The sequence below is a fragment of the Podarcis pityusensis genome, assembly GCF_964106645.2.
Source record: "Podarcis pityusensis genome assembly, chromosome: 2".
Taxonomy (NCBI): Eukaryota; Metazoa; Chordata; class Lepidosauria; order Squamata; family Lacertidae; genus Podarcis; species Podarcis pityusensis.
In genome coordinates, this window is record NC_138029.1 from 24125796 (window position 1) to 24146070 (window position 20275).

The window sequence follows — 20275 nt, forward strand, 5'->3', positions numbered from 1 at the left end:
TGGATCATCGCAGATGTAACACTTCCTGTTCCCTCTAGGAGGCTTCGCTTTCACTGCTGCCGGTGCTAGGGCTCTGGCTGCTGACTGAGCCCTTGCACCTCCAACCTCCATAGGTTCCGCTCCTCCTCCTGGCGGAGGCGTGGATTGCGCACGCGCTGCTTCTCTGGGAAGGAAGGAGGAGCCCCTGGCTGGTTCGCGCCCTCCACGCCCTTCGCCACTGCTCCACGGACGTTCTTCCAGCCGCACCCCCACCGCCAGCGCCCTCTGAACGATCTCCTGCGTGGTCCGGGGTCTCTCCCCCCTCGCAATTTCATCTTTAACCGAGCCGTGCAATCCCTCCCAAAACAGGTCTCTTACAGGAGCCGAATCTCTGTCCCATTCCAGAGCACTGACCAAAGCGAAAAAGCGGGCATGGTACTGCCTTACGCTGGCCCTCCCTTGCTTCAGTCCATGTATCTGCTGCCGAGCAAGATCCACGTCAATGCTTGATAAAAAGCACCCATCCATCGCTTTAATAAAGGCATCCGCATTTTGGAGCGCCGGATCCTTATCTCTCCACAAATTGCGCAGCCATGCTTTAGCATCTCCATGCAAATGGGACATGATGAATCCCACCTTCTCTTGCTCATCTCTAAAGTCTTTGTTCAGCAGTTGCAGTGCACACATTACATCTGCTCTAAAGTTGGGGTACTGTTGCAAATTCCCATCGAAGTGAGAGACCAGACCGCCTGTTCGTCTCCCCAACCCAATCCCCTCCGGTTTGGGTGTCAGTTGCCCTTGCTTCGTAAGCACTTCCAACCTGACCTGGAGATCCCTGTAGGCGGCAGCTGCGTCCTCCTCTCTCTTCCTGGATGCAAGAGCCTCGGCATTCAGTCGCGACACTGCTTCTCTGAGTTCCGCTATCTGCTGTTCGGCCGTCATGTTGTCTGCCGTTCGTGAGCTCGCTAGTAGGCACCCGCTTTCTCTCCTCTCCGCGAGGCTGTAGATGCCCACAATTTATGGGATGGAGCTTACTGTCAGAGTTGCTTCCAGATCCTAGCTCACAGAGGATCACGCTAGCCAGCGATCATTAAATAAAAGTCTTTATTGAGTTACAGTTTCCATTCTCAAGCTGCTGCGTGCAACCCTACGTCTAATGGTTAGATCGGCGAAGCTCCATCTGAGTCTCCGCCCCTTGTACACCAACTTAATATCCTAGCCTTGCTCCACCTTTTCCGCCTGACTGTTCTTCTCTGGGTCCCTCTGCCCCCCGGGGTCTCTTCCTTCCGGGATTCCTCTGACGCTGACCCCCCTGACTCTTCTCCCTCCTTTCGGCGGGCTTTAGGACCTGGCTCCCTTTCCGGGCTGCCTACTGCGCCACCTTCCTGTGCATTTGAACTTGGCGCGCGCGCCCAACCTTCCACTTTCCGTCTGACCGTTTCTTCGCTCCCCGATGGAGGTGTGGCCACTCCTGACTCGTGCCCTCCCCCCTGTTGTGAGCTGCCAGCGCTTGATCCCTGGCGCCCTTCCTCTTCCCTGCTCTCTGGCGGTCACGCTGGTCCCGATTTCCAACTGCTCCCCTCTGAGTCCCCTCTGGCTCTATCTTCCTGGGGTGTCCCCCTAGGCTCCCCCCTTGCCCTGGCCACTGGTGCTCCTTTCTGTGAATCTTCTGATTCACTGGAAAGACTCGGAGATCTCGGGTCGTCGTCATCACTCATCTTTTCTTCTGCCTCCTCCCCCTCGCTTTCTGTTTCCTCCCTTGCCCTTGCCTCTGCTCCTGAACCCCTGACAGATGTGAACATAAACTCATTGCTGTAGCTCTGAACCATGGTTTGCTGTTAGATATAACCCAGCCCAGAGTTTTCTTTGCAGCTGAATTTTTCAGAGAACTGAAAGAAATCTGTGTTGGACTGCATTTTAAAATGAGGGATGTAGCACCTTCCCTTAGTAAGACCCTACAGTCCTGGAAACATATATTGGTTACTCTTAACATTAAGAGCAAGGTAACTAAGAAGCATTGTGTGAACAAACTATTTGGCTGACTGCTACAGGAAATGTAAATATAAATTAGACAGTAGAGCCAAATAATTTTTAACCGCATTTCTCTATTTCTAGATCCATATCTATAACCTAGACGCAGTCCTTGGATAACAGTTTGACTTTCTTTGCAAAAAGAACTGTAGATTTGTGCAGTGAACTTTCTAGCGTGGCAAATGTAGTACTTGTTTGAATGTAATTCCAGTTTGTTTTGTTGGAACAAAATGTTTTGATTACTTTGTTTAGAAGGGCATTTTATTCCTGTGATCTAATTTAGCCTCCTGTGGAGATTATGGGTAAACAATTTTTTTTTTTAAAAAAGTGTAACTTTGACTTAGGGCAAGCAGTTTGGGTAGGTAGCTAAAGTCAGTGTTTACTGGTCATGACCTGATTCATCATGAGTAAATATACCCCCCTCAATAAAAGACGAGTGTTTTTTATTTGCAATATTTCACACATGTGCTTTTTATGGTGAGTAATTTATTGAAACTTGGAGCTGAAGTCTAATGCTGCCTCAAATTTTATAGCTCCTTGTACTTTGAAAAATCACTTTAATCTTAAAAGCTGTCCCCCCCTTCAATATGTGTTTGATCATTGTTACTAAAAAATCTTTGATTAAAACCTTATTTGTGAAGCATTTCTAACAACATTTTACATTATGCTGTTTGTGTTCAAGGCTGCTTTTTATTATTAACGATGTAGAATCCGTAGCACCCTTTTCTTGAGGATGTATTAGAGAAATCATGAATGCTTCATAAATACATCAAACTTTTCCAACAGAACAGCCCATCTAGTCTCTTGAACTTTTAAAAATGTCCAACTTAACCTTTTTAGGAAGGCGAGCAGAGGGAGGAATGAGAGGTAGTAGAGGACTTCTCTAGGGTCCTTAACAGCTATCCTCTGTCTTGATTTTAATTTTATTGATTTTTTAGTCAGAGCTTTCCCTGGAAATGCTGTTTCCTTTATTCACTAGGAGAGATTCCCATTTCAGAGTCAGAATGCCTTCCTTTGGTATGAATTGGGCTGCCCAAAGGCACTGCTATTGATAATGAATAATATTTATAGTTTCATGCTTTCAACTACCCTGATCAGTAGCAAGTTTCAGTGGCAATCTTTATAGGAACAGCAGCCTTGAACAAAGTGAATATTGAGGACTTACGTACCATATTTTTCGTCCTATAGGGCGCACCGGCCCATAGGACGCACCTCGTTTTTTGGGGGGGAAATGAATAAAAAAAAATTCAGGCTGCAGGCTGCAGGCTGCTGCCCGCAAGCCTTGTGAGCCCGCGGGAACTCCCGCTGGGCTCACAAGGCTTGCAGATAGCTTCCTGAAGCCTGGAGAGTGAGAGGGGTCGGTGCACACCGATGCCTCTCGCTCTCCAGGCTTCAGCAAAAGCCTGCATTCGCCCCATAGGTCGCACACACATTTCCCCTTCATTTTTGGAGGGGGAAAAGTGCGTCCTATGGGGCGAAAAATACGGTATATGTTTCTAAAGAAAGATATTTGGAGGGGGTGGGGTCAGCATGGGAATGGACAGGCACTCAGAAAAATAATCCCTTTCTTTAAGTGGAATTGATTCTCCCAATAGCCACGCAAAACTCTTTTTCTAGCTAGCAGTTTGGCATCACTGCATTCTAGCTGCTAATCATCTACCCCCACCCAGTCAGGTGGGTTGGGAAGCCGTAAAATCCACCAATACATACATTATACCAGTGTCCTAGTTGGCATATTTGGCAGGATGAAACATATTTAGCTATTACAAAAAATCATCTCACATTGCAAGACTGTCAAACTGTTTACAAGATTGGGTGAACCATTATTTTGGTTACTAATCTATACAATTCAGCAAGATGATACAGGACTTCTGAAATATGCAAGAAGGAAGGAATAGCTACATACACAGGCAGCATTTTTTTAAAAAAAAAATTAGCACAACGACTTGAATGGTTTTCTCATTATGCTCTAGAAATTGACCCACAACTGAAGCAGTAAAAAGTACAAATTATTTTTGGGATGGCTATTGCTGGTTTCTTGGTGTAAATTTCTGAAATTGTCAGCAGGTGGCGATCTTGGTCTGTAGAATAGACTAAAAGAGGTTCCTTATTTTTTTGCTAGCCAATTTTGGTAGGGTGGTCTCTGCAAGTATGTTATCTCCGTAGCTACTCTGTTTCCAACTGAATTAGTTTATTTCCTGAAAAGCTTTTCTTACAAGTTAAGGACTCGGAAGCACCAAACATTATTGATCAGAGGAGAAACAATCGTTTTGCTTCAGAAATGGTTGGATGGGTAGAGTTTAGTAGAAAAACTTCTCCTTCTTTTTAAAGGTCTTTATTGCATTTATTTACATAGGTCTGTACCAGGAATGGGAAATGGATTGCCTTCTGGATTAATAGGACTTCAGCTCCCATCAGCCCTGACTATTGACCATGCTGGCAGAGGCTGATGGGAGTTAGAGACACACTGGAGTGTCATAGGTTCCCCATCCCTGGGGAATGTGAACATAGAAATACAGAAAGCCTACCTTGTAAACAAGTCAGATCATTGGCCCATCTAGCTTTTTATTGCCTACACATACTGACAGTGACATTCTAGGACAGGATTTCCCAAGCTTTGGTCTCCAGCTGTTTTTGGACTATGAGCCTCATTGTTCCTGACTACTGGTCTTGCTAGCTAGGGATGATGGGATTTTTAAAAAGAAATGGGGAGGTAGGGTGATTTAAGCAGTAAAGGCAGGTATGTCCTTTTTTGTTTTGTTTTTACAACTTTTCTTTCTTTAAGATTTTTATTCCACTTTAAGTGATGTACTGTCATACCTCGGGTTGAAGTAGCTTCGGGTTGAGCGTTTTCGGGTTGCACTCCGCGGCGACCCGGAAGTAATGGAACACGTTACTTCCGGGTTTCGCCTCATGTGCAGATGCTCAAAATGACATCATGCGCATGCGCAGAAGCGGCAAATCGTGGCACGCACAGATGTGGGTTGCCTTCGCTTCAGGATGCGAATGGGGCTCCGGAACGGATCCCGTTCACATCCAGAGGTACCACTGTAGCTAGCCAGCCAACCATAGTCCCCCACAGTGCCTTGGATTGAATGACACGATGTCACAGGTAATGGAACATTGCTTAATGGCCTATGTTATAAACCAGCCACTCCCACTTTCTGGCTAGCAGGAGTGAGCCACCAGGGATTAGGTAGGGTTCTTCACCAAAAAATATCCCCATGACCACTTTAGGATCGCTTGACCAAGCAATAAACTTCCAACATGAAATGGAGCAAAATCTTAGCTAATATGCACCCATCTCGGCGGAATAAAATCTGAATGGGAAGTCTAATTGATTAGCATTAAGAAGTGGTTCTTATAGCTAGCACTTTTTTTTGGTAGCAGTACTGTTTATGGATGAAATATAACAAGATGTTATGTACATTTCTAGCATGTTTTAATAATTTGTTTAACAATTAGGAGAAAATAGAATGTTTAAAAATTTAAACATTAATGAAATATTAAACAGGATTTTTGTTTTTGTATTCATCCATTATTCAACCAAATAGGAAGTTTGCTTCCTAGGCTTTCTTCTGAAATGAAAAGCCTGCTATATAGTTTATCAGATATGGCAGTTCTAAACTCTGTTCATCATTTATGATCACAGCAAGCTTGGGAAGGGAAGAGAACCCCTCTTTCTGTTTAGCTCCAAGATTGAGCGTGCCTGAGAACTCCCTGCATGGTTCATAAGGTGGTCAGGCATTTTGGTAGCTGCACAAAAAAACATTGGCCAAATCCTGTCCTTACCTGTCTGACATGAAGTGCAGAGTGGGTGACAGCCTCATGGGTCAAATAGAGAAGTCTGCTGTGCCAAGAGCGGTTCTCTACCCTGATCTAGAGATACAAAAAAAACCACCTGAGGAGCTGAAGGTATCTTGCCTTGCCTCAGGGAACAGTATAACCCTGTAAGATGTTCAAAGCAGTCTTGAACACAAAGTTCAAACCCCCATCACAGGCAAGAATGTCACTGTGAGAAATAGCCTGGCAGAAAGTGCAAAAGTAGTAACAGCTACTAAAGCACTGGTGTCAATTGGCAATGTGGTTATTCTTGAATTGGCAGCTGGGATATTGAAAGGAAAATTCAGGAGCCAGCTGATGAAATTTGATGTTCATTATTATGAAATCCTATTTTTAAACAGGGGAACTTCTGCGACATTTCTCTTCCATGCAAATGATAAATGTTGATTCAAAAAGAAGCAAAGCATTGGGGTGTTGTCGCAGCTAAGTATAATTTTCCATGGGCATTACAACTTGCCACGTGGACATGATGCTGGCCTGCAACTTGTGAATGCATAGTAAAATGTCACAGGCACAAGGTCTTGCTTTGGAGGCATTTATTTATGAAATCATTCATCAATGAATTTTCACACGTCACAAATTGGTAACAGGTCATTTGCCAGAAAACCTTTTTTCCCCACTGTTTCCAATAAGTATTACCATAAGTTGGACAACTGCCCATGAAACATTAGCTGTTTATGTATATTGGTTTATGTATATTGCCACAGATGGGGAGAAAAGTGATACACACATTTAAAGAAAACACTTATCTAAGGTAAAGGTAAAGGGACCCCTGACAGTTAAGCCCAGTCGCGACTCTGGGGTTGCAGCGCTCATCTCGCTTTACAGGCTGAGGGAGCCGACATTTGTCCGCAGACAGTTTTTCCGGGTCATGTGGCCAGCATGACTAAGCCGCTTCTGGTACAATGGAACACTGAAATCAGAGCATCGCACGGAAACGCCGTTTACCTTCCCGCTGGAGCGGTACCTATTAATCTACTTGCACTTTTGGTGTGCTTTCAAACTGCTAGGTTGGCAGGAGCTGGGACTGAGCAACGGGAGCTCTCCCCATCACGGGGATTCGAACCGCCAACCTTTTGATCAGCAAGCTCAAGGCTCAGTGGTTTAGACCACAGCGCCACCCGCATCCCTAACTTATCTAAGTTACACATAAATTATTGAGGTTGCTAAACGGTTTCATCATCATCATCATCATCATTATTATCATCCTATACCTGGAGGTCTCAGGACGGTTCACAGAATAAAATATAAAACCACAAAGTACATCATCAAAATAAAAACAACAACCCAATAACCCCCACTCCCCCCAAAAACCCACATTTTAAAAGGGCACAGGATCCTCCTCACAACATTTAAAGTAAGACAATTAACAAACCTGGACAAGAGCCACCCATTGGAAAGACCATGATCTCAGAAATGTCTGCAGCAATATTTATTGGCAACCAAATTGGCTGGGTGCCTTTCTGATACAAAGACAAAAATAGCTTTGAAAAAGGGGAGGGGGGTAGCTTTGGTTGTTGAGTAGATGTAACATATTCCTCTTCCGCAAGGGGAAGGCCTGTATCTAATGTTGCAAATGAGTCCTCTTTGCTGTGTTTCATCTTCTTTCTTCTTGGCGCTGTTTCCACCGCTGATGAGCTTCCACCAGGTGGTTGTTTGTCCATGCCAGAAAGCCACCATGACTTTCTGGATCAGCCTCTTGGTCAGAGCCTGTGTATCTGCCAAGGTCTGGAAGGATGCTTGGGTCACAGCTTTCAGAAACGAAATAACAAGAAAGCACTTAAACTAATATTCACATGTGGTGGGAATGCACAGCCATTAAGGAATTTTTCAATCTATAATGAATTAGAAAAGTTATTTAAGTTCTCATTTAAGAAAAAACCTGAAACCTTCCTCCTAGGCATAATGTCATCAGAAATAAAAAAAGATGTTAGACCACTTTTTATGTATATGACAGTAGCAGCCAGGATCTTAATTGCAAGTAACTGGAAAAGTGATAAAACACCTACTATAAACGAGTGGCAGGTCCAAATGATAGAATATCTGCAGTTGGCTATGATGACAGGGAGAGTCATAGGATATCTAAAACAGAAAGTACAGAAAGAATGGAAAATCTTTAAAGAATACCTGGAAAACTATTTTAATAATAAACATCTCCTGGAAGAACTAGAATGATTCTTGTAAAATAAGAAACATAATGCTTTTGGTATCTGATAAAAATAAAGAAAGTAATACAGTAATTTGGAACTGTGTGTGAAAGAACAATAGAAATAATAATACAATGAGTCTAATCGGAAGTTAAATGTGTTTATTCTTTTTTTCAATTCTTTTCTTTATTAATTTCCTTTTTTTTTTCTTCTCCCCCTTTCTTTTGGTCTCCTTCTTTCTGATCTGCTAAGAAAGAGATAAAGTTAAACATGAAAAGTTGACTAACACAAAGTGATGTTTTGTAGTTTGTTAACTATTGTTAAAGATGGTCAACTGTAATGAATTGATGTTTTAGTTATTGTTGATTTATTGTTATTGTTGAATCTTAAATAAAAGTTATATTTAAAAAAAGCACTTAAACTACCAGTGGCATGCTTCTTGATTATTTTTGTAGGGAGGATCAAGGCAGTTAACAAATAGTTTAAGGTTAATTGGAATGAAATAGTATTAGCTAAGACATGAAATATTATGTAAAGAAGCTTGCAAATGTTTCATTGGTCACTATGAATTATCTAGTATAACGTAATGTAGGAATATAATATCCCTGGATGTTCAAATGGCTGCAGCTGCTCCACCCCCCTTTGTTTAATGGCTTTATCTTCTATAATGCAACATATTTTATGTTTTGTTTTAATTTCATATGGCCTTTTAGTACCCTTGTGATGGAAAGGCATGATAGAAATATAAATAAACAAATGGTTTTTTGTAAATTGCTTTGAGATGCCTCATGGGAAGTGATATACAAATGAAATAAATAAATAAACAATAGTTTTCAGTAAGCTCTAATTTGTTTTGTATTCCCCCGTCCCGCCTACAATAGGGAACAATATACATATAATGGGAAGCGAGCACTAAAGTCCCGTTCTATGAGTCCACTTCATCTGCCAGAAGAGAACAACTTTACCTCAAAGACACCAGTAAGATTATTTTCTATTTTATTTTCTATTTGCAGTAAAATTTCTTGAATGGTCAGTTTGTATGCTGAAACTCATGAACCGTACAGGCAAGAAATTTGTGATAAATAGGACAAAAACCTGCTCTGGCACAAGGTTTCTGGCTTGCATTAAGCCAAAATTCCTCATTATGTCCTAACCAGTGGACTGTTTTAATGTCAGTTAACAAATCAGGATCTTCATGTTGAAATACATGGCAAGGTTCAATGGAGATTGGCTTGTATTTCAACATGAAGATCCTGGCTTATTTTACTGGTTTGTTAAATGACATTTAAACAGTGGTGGACTTGTAATGGGGAAAGGAAAAGGGGTGCTTATTCCTGGGTCCATAAACCATGGTTTATGAAGCCAGAAATGGTGGTCTTACCTGGACCATTGCATTTTGACAGCGTGGGTTTTAAGGGAGTGTTTTCATCAGATATGGTAAGTCATACAAACTTTGTTTCCGAAATGGCCCACTTGTGTGAGAAGGCCATCCTAATAATTTTCAAGGCTAGACTTGTGTATATTTGTAGTAGTTGCCTTCTACAGATTGCTGAGGAGTTGGGAGGAATCCTTTTGAGATTTTGTAAGCAAGTCACCAAAGACATGAATAACTGATTGGTTATGGGGCTTTAGATGATTGACCACGTTATTGATTAACATATTGGGTACTCACTGTAGCTGCATGATATAGAAATACCAGCAGTCAAATACAGTTTCATGGGGAGTAGTGGCATTAAACAGACACCGCTTGCTTTAAATTTATGGGACCTAGAGTAGACTGTTCAGAATAAAATGCAGTTCTCATTCCCCCCCCCCCAATATATTTATTTAGCCTGTAATCCAAAGCACATACTAGGGACTAAGTTTCAGTGAACAGTGGGGGACTTTCTTGTATGTACATATACCTAGGATTGCACTGTTAGTGGCTAATGTGTTGGGACTTCTGCTTGGATTAGTAAATTGCCTGAGCAACTTCAATATGTGATCCACCTTGAACTGGAGCTAGAAAATGAATTTCCAACACTTGCCAACATTTCCTTATTAGAAATGATAAACTTTTTGCTTTGCTGTTTCTCCATGTTTGCTCCAGCTATAACATTTCATCTGAACATTTAATATTCCAGGAGGATCGTCACACACAAAAAATGTCTTTGGATGACAGTGACCTTGAAGCTCGTCTCAACAGTTGGAATCTTGGGGTAAAATAAACATGCATTTCTTTGATTTGCTGGCTTTAGAAGAAAATGCATTTGTAATTTAGTCTCAACAGTATGGTCACTAAGTGTCTTTTTAGGCCTGGTTCACATGTCAAATTAAACTATGGTTTAAAATAGTGGGACTGTGAAGTCCCTATTGTTCTCTTTGCCCATTCTTTTCTTTGGTTTGTTTGCTCCCCAGCCTGCCAAAGACTGGCTTTGCATTATATGTTTCCCTTAAACAAACCATGAATTGCCAGCCCAGAGTGAATCTTGGTTCCTGCTTGTGGTGTATTTTGGGGGTAATGCACCATGAGCCATGGTTTGTACATAATGCAAAGCAAGCCTCTGGTTAGTTTCCTCTCTGGTGTGCCAAAGAAAGGAGTAGGAGAGGAACACAATGGGGGCTTTCAAGCAGTGTGCACGAGGCATTAAGCCACAGCTTATCTTAAACATTTGGTTTAATGTTATGCATCATCCATAATGTTAGCATGGAAAGAAATTGGAATAAATCTTAAGAGGCTATGAAGATTCAGGTAGGTAGGCTATGAAGGTTATTGTTTTTGACACATCAAGGTAGGCTGAAATGATGAAATGTTCATCATTTGCTGAACAAATGATGCCATGGATTCATAACACTACAAGGGACGTTAAGCTGAGTGAGAAAAAAGAAAATTCCTCTACCTTTAGAATATTTGCATAAGCAAATAAAGGGAGCCCAGCTGGATCAGGCAAAAGTCCATCTCGTTCAATATCCGGCTTCCCAAGGCGTCTTAACAGATACCTCCTGGAAAATCCAGAAGCAAGGCATAAAGCCAAAGCGCTCTCACCTGCTATTGCTCCTCAAATTTGTTATTTGATCAGAATTTTAATGTCATTGGTCCTGGAGAATCAATGTAGCCATTGGTGCCATCTATCCTTCATAAATTTCTCCAGCCTGCTTTTAAAACAATGTGAGCTAGCTGCCATTTTCAAATCTTAGAGCAGCAAATTTCATACATTAATGTTGTGATGCATGAAAAAGACAAACACGGCCTGAATTTACTGGCTATCAGTTTCCTAGCAGGGAGGCTGTCTCTAGCCATTCCCCCACACCATACACTATTTTACAAACTTTGGTTTCCTCCCCCTACCCTACGTTTTTCCAATCCGATAAGTTCCGAACATCATAGCTTTTTACTATAGGGAGGGGGTTTCAGCCTGATGATATTTTCAGGAGGAGTGGATGTGCTGGATCTGGTCAGGGTAGAAGGTATCCTGTTCCTGTTTTGCATTATAAAATGTTTTCCACTCTTCTGACATCGGTGGAAGGGGAGAAGTGCTGGTGTAGTTTTGGCCTTTGTGGGGGCATGCCAGAGAAACAAAGGGACTGTGGATCCTGCAGATCCAAGGCCTCTCCCAATCTGCCTCTGACACACCCTTTTTTATCCACTACTGCTATGGAAATACAGTTCGTCTCTGCTGGCAGGTCTTTCTGCTGCAAAAATGGGTGCTTCTCTGGGGGCACAAGTGCTTTTCTGGTGGTGAGCCTTCCTCTCTGCTGGAGGAGCAGTACGTACTTTACTTCAGTCACCCTTCAGCTGACTAAAGCCTGTTTTAGGAGTGCTCCCTAAGATCTATATTTCAGTATTTTGATTTAAAGTGTATGCCCCCCCCTTTAACAGCTTCTCATCTTATGATCAAAGAGTGTAATCAACCACTGTTTACAAAGGGGGGATTTGCCATTGACTTCATTAGGAAATGGACTGTTTCCCAGTATTCTTCAATAATTTTTTTTTTTATGTGTGTGTATGTTTACAATAACAGTAGAGTGTTTTTGTTAGGATCTAATGATGCATATGTGCATGCTTAAGCTTGTTTGTTGTAGTTTCTGAGATGTCTTGTTCTGAACATCATGCAGAGAGTCAAAATTTCTAGAATGTTTGATGCTGTGGGCAATTCTGTCCTGCCACCCTAAAAACCTGGTTCTTTTGGTGGTGGTGGTGGGGAGAAATATATGCAATGGTTACTCAAAGCTGAAATGCTTTAACAACATAATGTATCGTTTTATAACCTGGTTAGGACATAAAATTGTACCATTTGGCATTTAGGAAAATTAAATGAAAATGCCTTATGTTTGGTATAAGCAAAATTGCTAATACCCAGTTGTAGTTTACATTCTTTGTGAGTCTTGCTAAGAGCTTTGTTCTCACCCAACTTTTCATATTTTTCCTCCTTGGCTTTGGCACACACAACAGGTCTCTTGCAGTTTCTGCTCCACCTTCTTCTGAATCTTTTTCTCCAGGAAGGCAGGACAATCAGCTGCTTGTTTTACCATCAGTAGTAGGGTGTCCCCATCATAGACATATGAGAGAGGTGTAAAAGTTGACTGCAAAGCCCAGTGCAAGTATAAAAAGACAATAGAAACAGGATGCTTGTGTCCCATATCTCCAAACTAGAATAAAGGATAGTCCTCTTCATGAAGATGGTAGCAACTCCTAAGTGCAGAAATATTGGATTTTAGCATTATATATGTCAGTATTATCATGCTCTAATGGTGTAAGATTGCCCTACATAAAACTTCAAAAGCATCATTTTCATTCTAAAAAAAATACTTCATAGGAATTTTTCTACTGTTTTCTAAACCTTCTTAAAAAAAATAAATCCAAATAGTTTTTCCCAGGTTGTCATTTGCAAAGATCAGACTTAAAAAGACAGCAAGATTTCTAAACTTTGATGAAAATTTCTTAGGGGGTATAAAAAGGGGGAGAACCCCCAATATTTCCATTTCCCTTTGGCCTTCACATCTTCACTCATTTGGCCACAGGTTTTTGAGGAAGGAAGAAAACTCAGTTGACAAGTGCATAAGCACTCCATACTGGGTCTCTCAGTGACTCTTTCCTGATTTTAGGTCACCAGATGTTGTTGAACTGCAACTCTTGTCATTCTCAGCTGGAATGTCCAGTAGTCAAATACGGTTGTGGTTCAACATTATTTGGAGACCCAAGATTGAGGAGGGCTGCTTTTGGCCTTGGCCTTGCATACGTTACAGTGGAACCTCGGTTCCCAAATGAAATCCATTCTGGAAGCCCGTTTGGCTTCAGAAACGTTTGAAAATGGAAGCGTTTACCGGTACTTCCAGGTTTTCGGTGTTCGGGAACCGAAGTGTACGAGAATGGAGGCGTTCAGGAACCGAGGTTCCACTGTAATGACATTTTGGGAAAATCCCATGCTGAAAGCATTAGCACTGGCTTGTTTGTTTGTTTTGAAGCACAGACAGCCTAAAAAATGTATGGCTCATATGTTTGCTTTTGTGTGTTACTGAGATGCAGATCAAGGAGACAATCAATGTATTTATTACAGTAAGATGAAAGGGATTGGCTGATAAAATGCACTAAATACTATATTAAACAGTGTGGGATATTCTCACACATTTGTATTTGCATACAAATTTAGTGTTTTTCTATTGATCTTTTTAACAATTGATTCAAGTTCTCAAGACTAAAGCAAGTAGATGTGCCTCTTTGATTAGATAGGTAACCTAATTGGATTTTCTGCCTCTCCTTCTGGCTGGCTCTGCCTTTGACCTCATGGTTTCTGGCTCTTGGTCTGTTAATTGGCTGTGTTTTTCCATAGAACAGTGTTTTACGTGGTTTTGTATAATTGCTGCTGTCCCTGGATAGCAATATGTTTCTTGTAGCACCAAAATAAGAACAATGCTCTTGAAAGAGTATGACAATATTTTTCGAGATGCGAGAACTTGGGAATCCAGTCCTGTTCTCATGTATTAGTTGTACAGGTTGTAGCAGGATTAAGTGCTAGAAAGAAGAGGTTTAATTCAGGACCCAAACACTTTTTACACTTGCATAAGTAATAGTGATGACATTGCAAAAGATTAAGGCTTGGACGCAGCTGAACAGTCCTAGCACTTCTTGTGAAGCCTAGATTTATGAGAAATTAATCTGATTACTTCGGATTAGTTACAGTTCAGGCTTAGGGGGCACCAGCATGTACTCTGGTTCTACTAGTGGAGATTGATGTAGTGTCTATGTTAGGACAAGTCACAGATCAGTTGTCACAGAGGCACTTTTTGGGCAGCTTCCTCTTCAATATAACCTGCTGCCTGCACACACCCAATAAAAGCAAATGTGTTTATGACATATCTGTCTCTTGAGATAGAGGATAGTGATATGTTTTTAAGAGGCAAGTGCTTCCTGGAATTTTTTAGAAACAAAAAAAATGTGTTTTTTAAATGGATAGTATAATGTCCGAGTTTGGACCCATTATACTGAAAATCAGGTGTAGTCATGCCAAAGTCACATTTGGTCTACCATCTTGATTCAGAATGGCATCTGGCATCCAATTGTCAGTGGAAACCCCCCAGCTTGGGAACCCTCATGCTGAATTTGGTGATGTTATTGAGACAGCCAAAACTATGTCATAAAACATGCAAAGTTAAACCAAAGTGATATTTAGGTTTGCCATCTTGATTGAAAATGGGATCCAGTTTCCAAATGTGGATGAAGACCACTTTTCCCACCTTGGGAATCCTTTTCCTGAGTTTGGTGATATCTCAAGAGACCCAGTGTGGTGTAGTGGTTAAGAGTCGTAATCTGGTGAACTGGGTTCGCGTCTCCGTTCCTCCACGTGCAGCTGCTGGGTGACCTTGGGCCAGTCACACTTCTCTGAAGTCTCTCAGCCCCACTCACCTCACAGAGTGTTTGTTGTGGGGGAGGAAGGGAAAGGAGAATGTTAGCTGCTTTGAGACTCCTTCGGGTAGTGATAAAGCGGGATATCAAATCCAAACTCCTCCTCCTCCTCCTCCTCCTCCTCCTCCTCCTCCTCCTCTTCTTCTTCTTCTTCTTCTTCTTCTTAACTCAGAGAACAAAGGGAAAAATGGACAGACAAACTATTCTATACAATGTATAGTAGTTCCACTAAATATTGGCATCTATTTGCAAAATGTTTCACCATTGATTAATCTAGTGAAAACATGTGTATTTTAGTGTTTCCAAACCTTTAATAAGTATATTACCATTATATTGTCGTCATGATTATGCTTGGTTCCCTTAGATTCAAGTTTCTTTAAACTACGCTCTTTTGAGACTTCTCAAATATGAATGCACTGAATGGGGTATGCCCATGGAGAATGAGGTCCACTTGCACAACAAGACTCCCTCCCCAGAGCAGATTTAGGGGGTAAATCTCAGGGTTCCTCAGGGTAGGAAAGGGGGGAAAGTCCCATTTAATTCAATAAGTTATAATTAACCATAAAATCAGAAAACTGACTTGTTGAAATAAAAATGTCTGTGTTGCTTTATAGGTTTTTTAAAAAAATTTTTATTTAATTTCTGTGCTGCTTAATATATTAAACACATCTCTAAGAGGTATGCAGAAAATTGAAGCAACAACAGACAACTTAAATAAAATATTACAAAAAAGGTTACGATAATACAATGTTACTAATATATAAAAATCAGTATCAGTTCATTTTCCTTCTAACAGACCCTCCCTCTCAGCCTCTGGGTTCTCACACAGGGTCCATCAAACTCCCAGGTCACCCACAAAAGTCTCACAACAAGAAGAGGTCATGGAAACAGCTGGCATCACCCTAGTCTCTCATACTAGACTTAATTTTTATGAGCAGGCCCAAGGTGGATGATACTTCCTTAAGCTGCCCACAACTGCGTTCCATTCAACTGCACTCTCCACACCCACCCAGTTCCAGGTACAGCAGGTTTGTTGAGTTTCTCACTGGCTCCAAAGGATGGGGAAAAGGCCCCCTTCCACTCACAGCTCTTTCTTTACCCTTTGCCCTCTCCTCCTCCTCCATCTTATTAGATGCTGATTGCTGCTATGAGACATACATGCATCACAGCCAAGAGGTTTTCTTTACTCAGCCTGATTAGGAATGAAAAACATGTTCCAGCTTAGCTGTTAAGGGACCTTGCTAGCATGCCCTGCCTTACACATTTTGATATTCAGTGTTATACCGATGGACTTCACCTGTTGGTTCTTTTCTTCAGAGTGTAAATATGTTTCTCTCCTGTTCTCAAGTGTGTTGGTATTGTCCTATGATTTTATTCACAAATTATGGTTATATATTCTAATCATGTTTTGATACATTTTGAAAAGCAGTGGACATACGATCTTGACTAATTTTGCCTTTCGTAATTGAAACTCTAATAGAAGATTATTAGTGCCTCTTCCTAAGCTTTTATTAACATATCTCATTGATACAGGACCACTGCAGATTAGACTTCATGGTCTAGAATTTAAATTTGTAATGTGTAATAGAAAGGACTGACTGTCTACTGTTCTTTGGAGTTAAAATAGTGCTCTGTTGGCAACCCTATACATACTTGGCCTGCAACTAGTTTTGTTATTTTGTGCGTTTATTTTAGTATCCCAGATCTTACTATTCTGGCTTGCAAATAATATTATGCTAAGTAGTGTTGAAATCTCTCTGATAATCCTTTCTAGTGGGAGTGAAACTATGGATAGTTCCCAGCATCTGTTCTACCTTATGCTTAATAGCTACTTTTGCATGATGCTTTCACTAACGCAAGGCAAAGGGCAACACACCAAGATTCTGAATTTTGAACTTGGGCTGACTTGCCAGTTCAATTTGTATGTAAAAGAATTTGTCTGTGCTGTATGTGTACAACAAGTACAACATCTTCTTGACCAGTCAACAGGGAAAGAATTAATCTCCACTCAAATACTGAACCAGTATGTAGATCCAGACTTATTGGAACAGACTTGTAGAAATCCATGTGGCTTAACGTAGTTGTGATGAATTTCCTGTTCATTTCAATGGGTTTTCTCTAAGCATGCCTAAGTCTGGATTCAACTCAAAATTACTCATTATAAGGAATGGCAGAGGTTTAAATAAAGCAGGGATGGAGAGACACACAGGAAAAAGTATCAATTTTAAACAATGACAGGGATTTGAATTGAGCAAATAGGAAGTGACACAGGTCCTAGGTGGCAGTTTAAAACAAGGTTTGAGTACATCAAGAAGAGTTTGAAAAGGCCCTGTTGTGTTAGATTTTTTTGTGTTATCACATCTATTTCTTCCTTTTTAAAATTGTTTGCTTATTTTCTTGATAAACAACCTCTCAGTGTTTTTCTATCCCTATTTTACTAGAACTTCTGTTGTTGTTTGTAACAGCCACTTTTTTCCTTTCAGTGTACAGTGTCTCACTGTACTCAAACGTCTCCCTCTTCTATTCCTCAGCTGCTGCATGTTAGAGGGATAAAGGATACAAAGCCCTCAAATATACCATAGTGCCTTCACACAATGTGTTTCACTCCTGGTGCTGTGTATTGTCTTCAACGTGAAGTTCCAGATTCAGTGTAGTAATTTAGAACATAATTTGTTAACAAGCATCTACAGTGGTACCTCGGGTTACATACGCTTCAGGTTACAGACTCTGCTAAACCAGAAATAGTACCTCAGATTAAGATCTTTGCTTCAGGATGAGAACAGAAATCGTGCTCCAGCAGCGCAGCGGCAGCAGGAGGCCCCTTTAGCTAAAGTGGGGCTTCAGGTTAAGAACAGTTTCAGGTTAAGTACAGACCTCCAGAACGAATTAAGTACTTAACTTGAGGTACCACTGTATGTACAACATCCACCAGCTGAGCCTACCTTTCTCTAACTGAACCAACAAACTGGCTGACTTGCCCTTAGAAGTCTATTCATCTTAAAGATACAGCAATAAACAACATCATGGGCTGTGTGCTCAGGGGGCTGCAGAATAGGAGAAGACAGAGGCATATAAACGAGGGTGGTCTGTGTGCAGAAGAGTGTTGGAAAAATGTGGGAGGAGAAGGTGAAAATCAGGGTGCAAAAAAGGAGTAGGAGGGGATGGTGGCTTCATATTTGAGAGGAAAGTGAATTGGGTGCTTAGTAGTTGCAATGTGTGAGGGGAGGAAGATGCAAGAGGTTACCATGGGGATGAATTGTTAGCAAGAAGAGCTGCATAAAAGGAATGAAAGTGGGAGGCAGGCGTGGTCATGGGGTGAAGATAAAAATGGGTACGAAGCAGGGTTGCACAGCAGAAGTGGCTTCAGAAATGGGGTTGGAAAGGTGAATAATGAGCTTAGTAGTTGCATGGGAAGGGGAAGTGCTAGGGGGTTAATGGCAGAATGACAGCGGGGTTGGCAGGCAGAGTGAGCTGGGGTGCAGCCCCCCAAGCAAAATACAGTGGTACTTCGGGTTAAGTACTTAATTCGTTCCGGAGGTCTGTTCTTAACCTGAAACTGTACTTAACCTGAAGCACCACTTTAGCTAATGGGGCCTCCTGCTGCCGCCGCGCCACCGGAGCACAATTTCTGTTCTCATCCTGAAGCAAAGTTCTTAACCTGAGGTACTATTTTTGGGTTAGCGGAGTCTGTAAACTGAAGCGTATGTAACCTGAAGCGTATGTAACCCGAGGTACCACTGTACATAAAAAAACATTTTTATGTGCATATGTGTGCATGAGTATATATTACATGTATAACATTATTGCGAATATTCAGTTGTAAGATGTTGCTTGTCTAGCCCTGTAGAATAAGTAATGGGAAGATTAATGAATCCTAAACCTTTTACATTAAATCTTTCCAAGCAAGTCTTTGCATCTCAGGATACTTCAGTAGGGTGCAAAAACAGCCATTTTCCCCAATTTGGAAAATATGCTTCTGTTTGTATTTTTTTGGAATTTAACATATTTTATGTTTGCTTGTGTGCCACTTTCTTTTTTTTAATTGGGTGGATACTTATTGTGACAGCCTTTTTGCTACGGTATTACTGGGGAAATGAGAAATTGTGAGGATGAGTAGCTGGAAAGGAATGAGCATTCAGACACAGCGTGGTTTGCAGATCAGTTTGAGCGAATGTAATCCATAAGCTTATGGACTGGAGGAGCATTTAATTTCAAAGTGCTGCTCCCTCTCTCTCTAAACTGGAAAATGCAAGACTTTGTGTAAAGGAACCACTCAGCCACATTCTGTTCATTTGTAAACAAGTGATGTTTACCTTTCCCACTTATAGCCTTACTTTATTTTAGAACTAGTTTATTGCATTTCATGCCAAATAAAATATGCAAAGCAGCTGTCAGTTTTCATTGCCATTAATAGCTGCATGTTTATTTGCATACTTCATTTTAAAAAATGAAAACTTTTTAAGAAATTAAGTGCCTTTTATATGAGGTATGGGGATATGAAAAAATATATGTCCTGAATACTTAATCCTGTGTTAATCAATTTCTATAGAATTCTCATTGGAGTTGGTTGTGTCTTCATAAAGGGAAAGCAGGCAGGAAGATGTTTAAGACTATATAATATATTCAAAGTTTTATAAAGTATTTTCAAGCCGAAGTGCTATACAATATAATAAAACCAAAGATGGGTCCTAGCTGCAACCTGTTTTCATGCTAAGCTTTAAAATGGCCTTCAGGTGATCCTTGTTTCATGGAACTAAATTTTACTGTACTATTCATCTACACTGGCTAAATGGGAGGTGCTGTAATTTTTTTGACAGGAGAGCTGAGTGGTGGTAGGAACAAGTCCTTATAGTTTTATCTAAGCAGTTGAAGTTTTATCTAAAAACAGAGCTATATTGTTGCCTTGAGTAAACTATCCTCCCGCCCAAAATGCAAGATACAGAATTTGAAAATAAATAAGCACATATGAAAGGAGCACCAAGAAGAATGGAAGAAATTCAAAGATTATTTAGTTAAATATGCTAAGATAATATAAGTAGAACTATTTGTAAGTACCAAATTGGCCTAGGAGTTAAATATGTTAAATTGTATAACATTATGGATAGAGAATAATATGAAAAGAAAGAAAGATGTTAATTGATTAAGTTCATTTGAAAGAAGTATTGGAAAACTGCTACAATGATTTATATGGAAACTCAGCTAGGGGGATTTGAGGAAGTCACCCAACAATGATAACAAAATTGGGATTTTAACAGCTAGGATAAATGTTTGTTTGTTTGTTTGTTTTATACTGTAATTTTTTTTTTTTATGTCTGTTATAAATTTGGAAAACTAATAAAAAAAAATTGAAGGAAAAAAGAAAATATGTTTCTCCCACACAACATCCCTTAAA

The 20275-nt window shown here is 40.7% G+C and overlaps 1 protein-coding gene across 5 annotated transcripts in view; it reads left to right on the plus strand.

The window, feature by feature from the left end:
- Nucleotides 1-20275, plus strand: part of CEP112 (centrosomal protein 112) — a 213968-nt gene that overhangs the window by 16079 nt on the left and 177614 nt on the right. For all 5 annotated transcript variants that reach the window (XR_013982675.1, XM_080994465.1, XM_080994463.1 and 2 more), the window contains 2 exons: nt 8882-8978; nt 10124-10198. Coding sequence is in view for 4 of the 5 variants with exons in the window: in XM_080994465.1 (XP_080850591.1) it covers nt 8882-8978; nt 10124-10198 (172 nt within the window). In the remaining variant the exon portion in view is untranslated. The remainder of the gene's footprint in view (nt 1-8881; nt 8979-10123; nt 10199-20275) is intronic.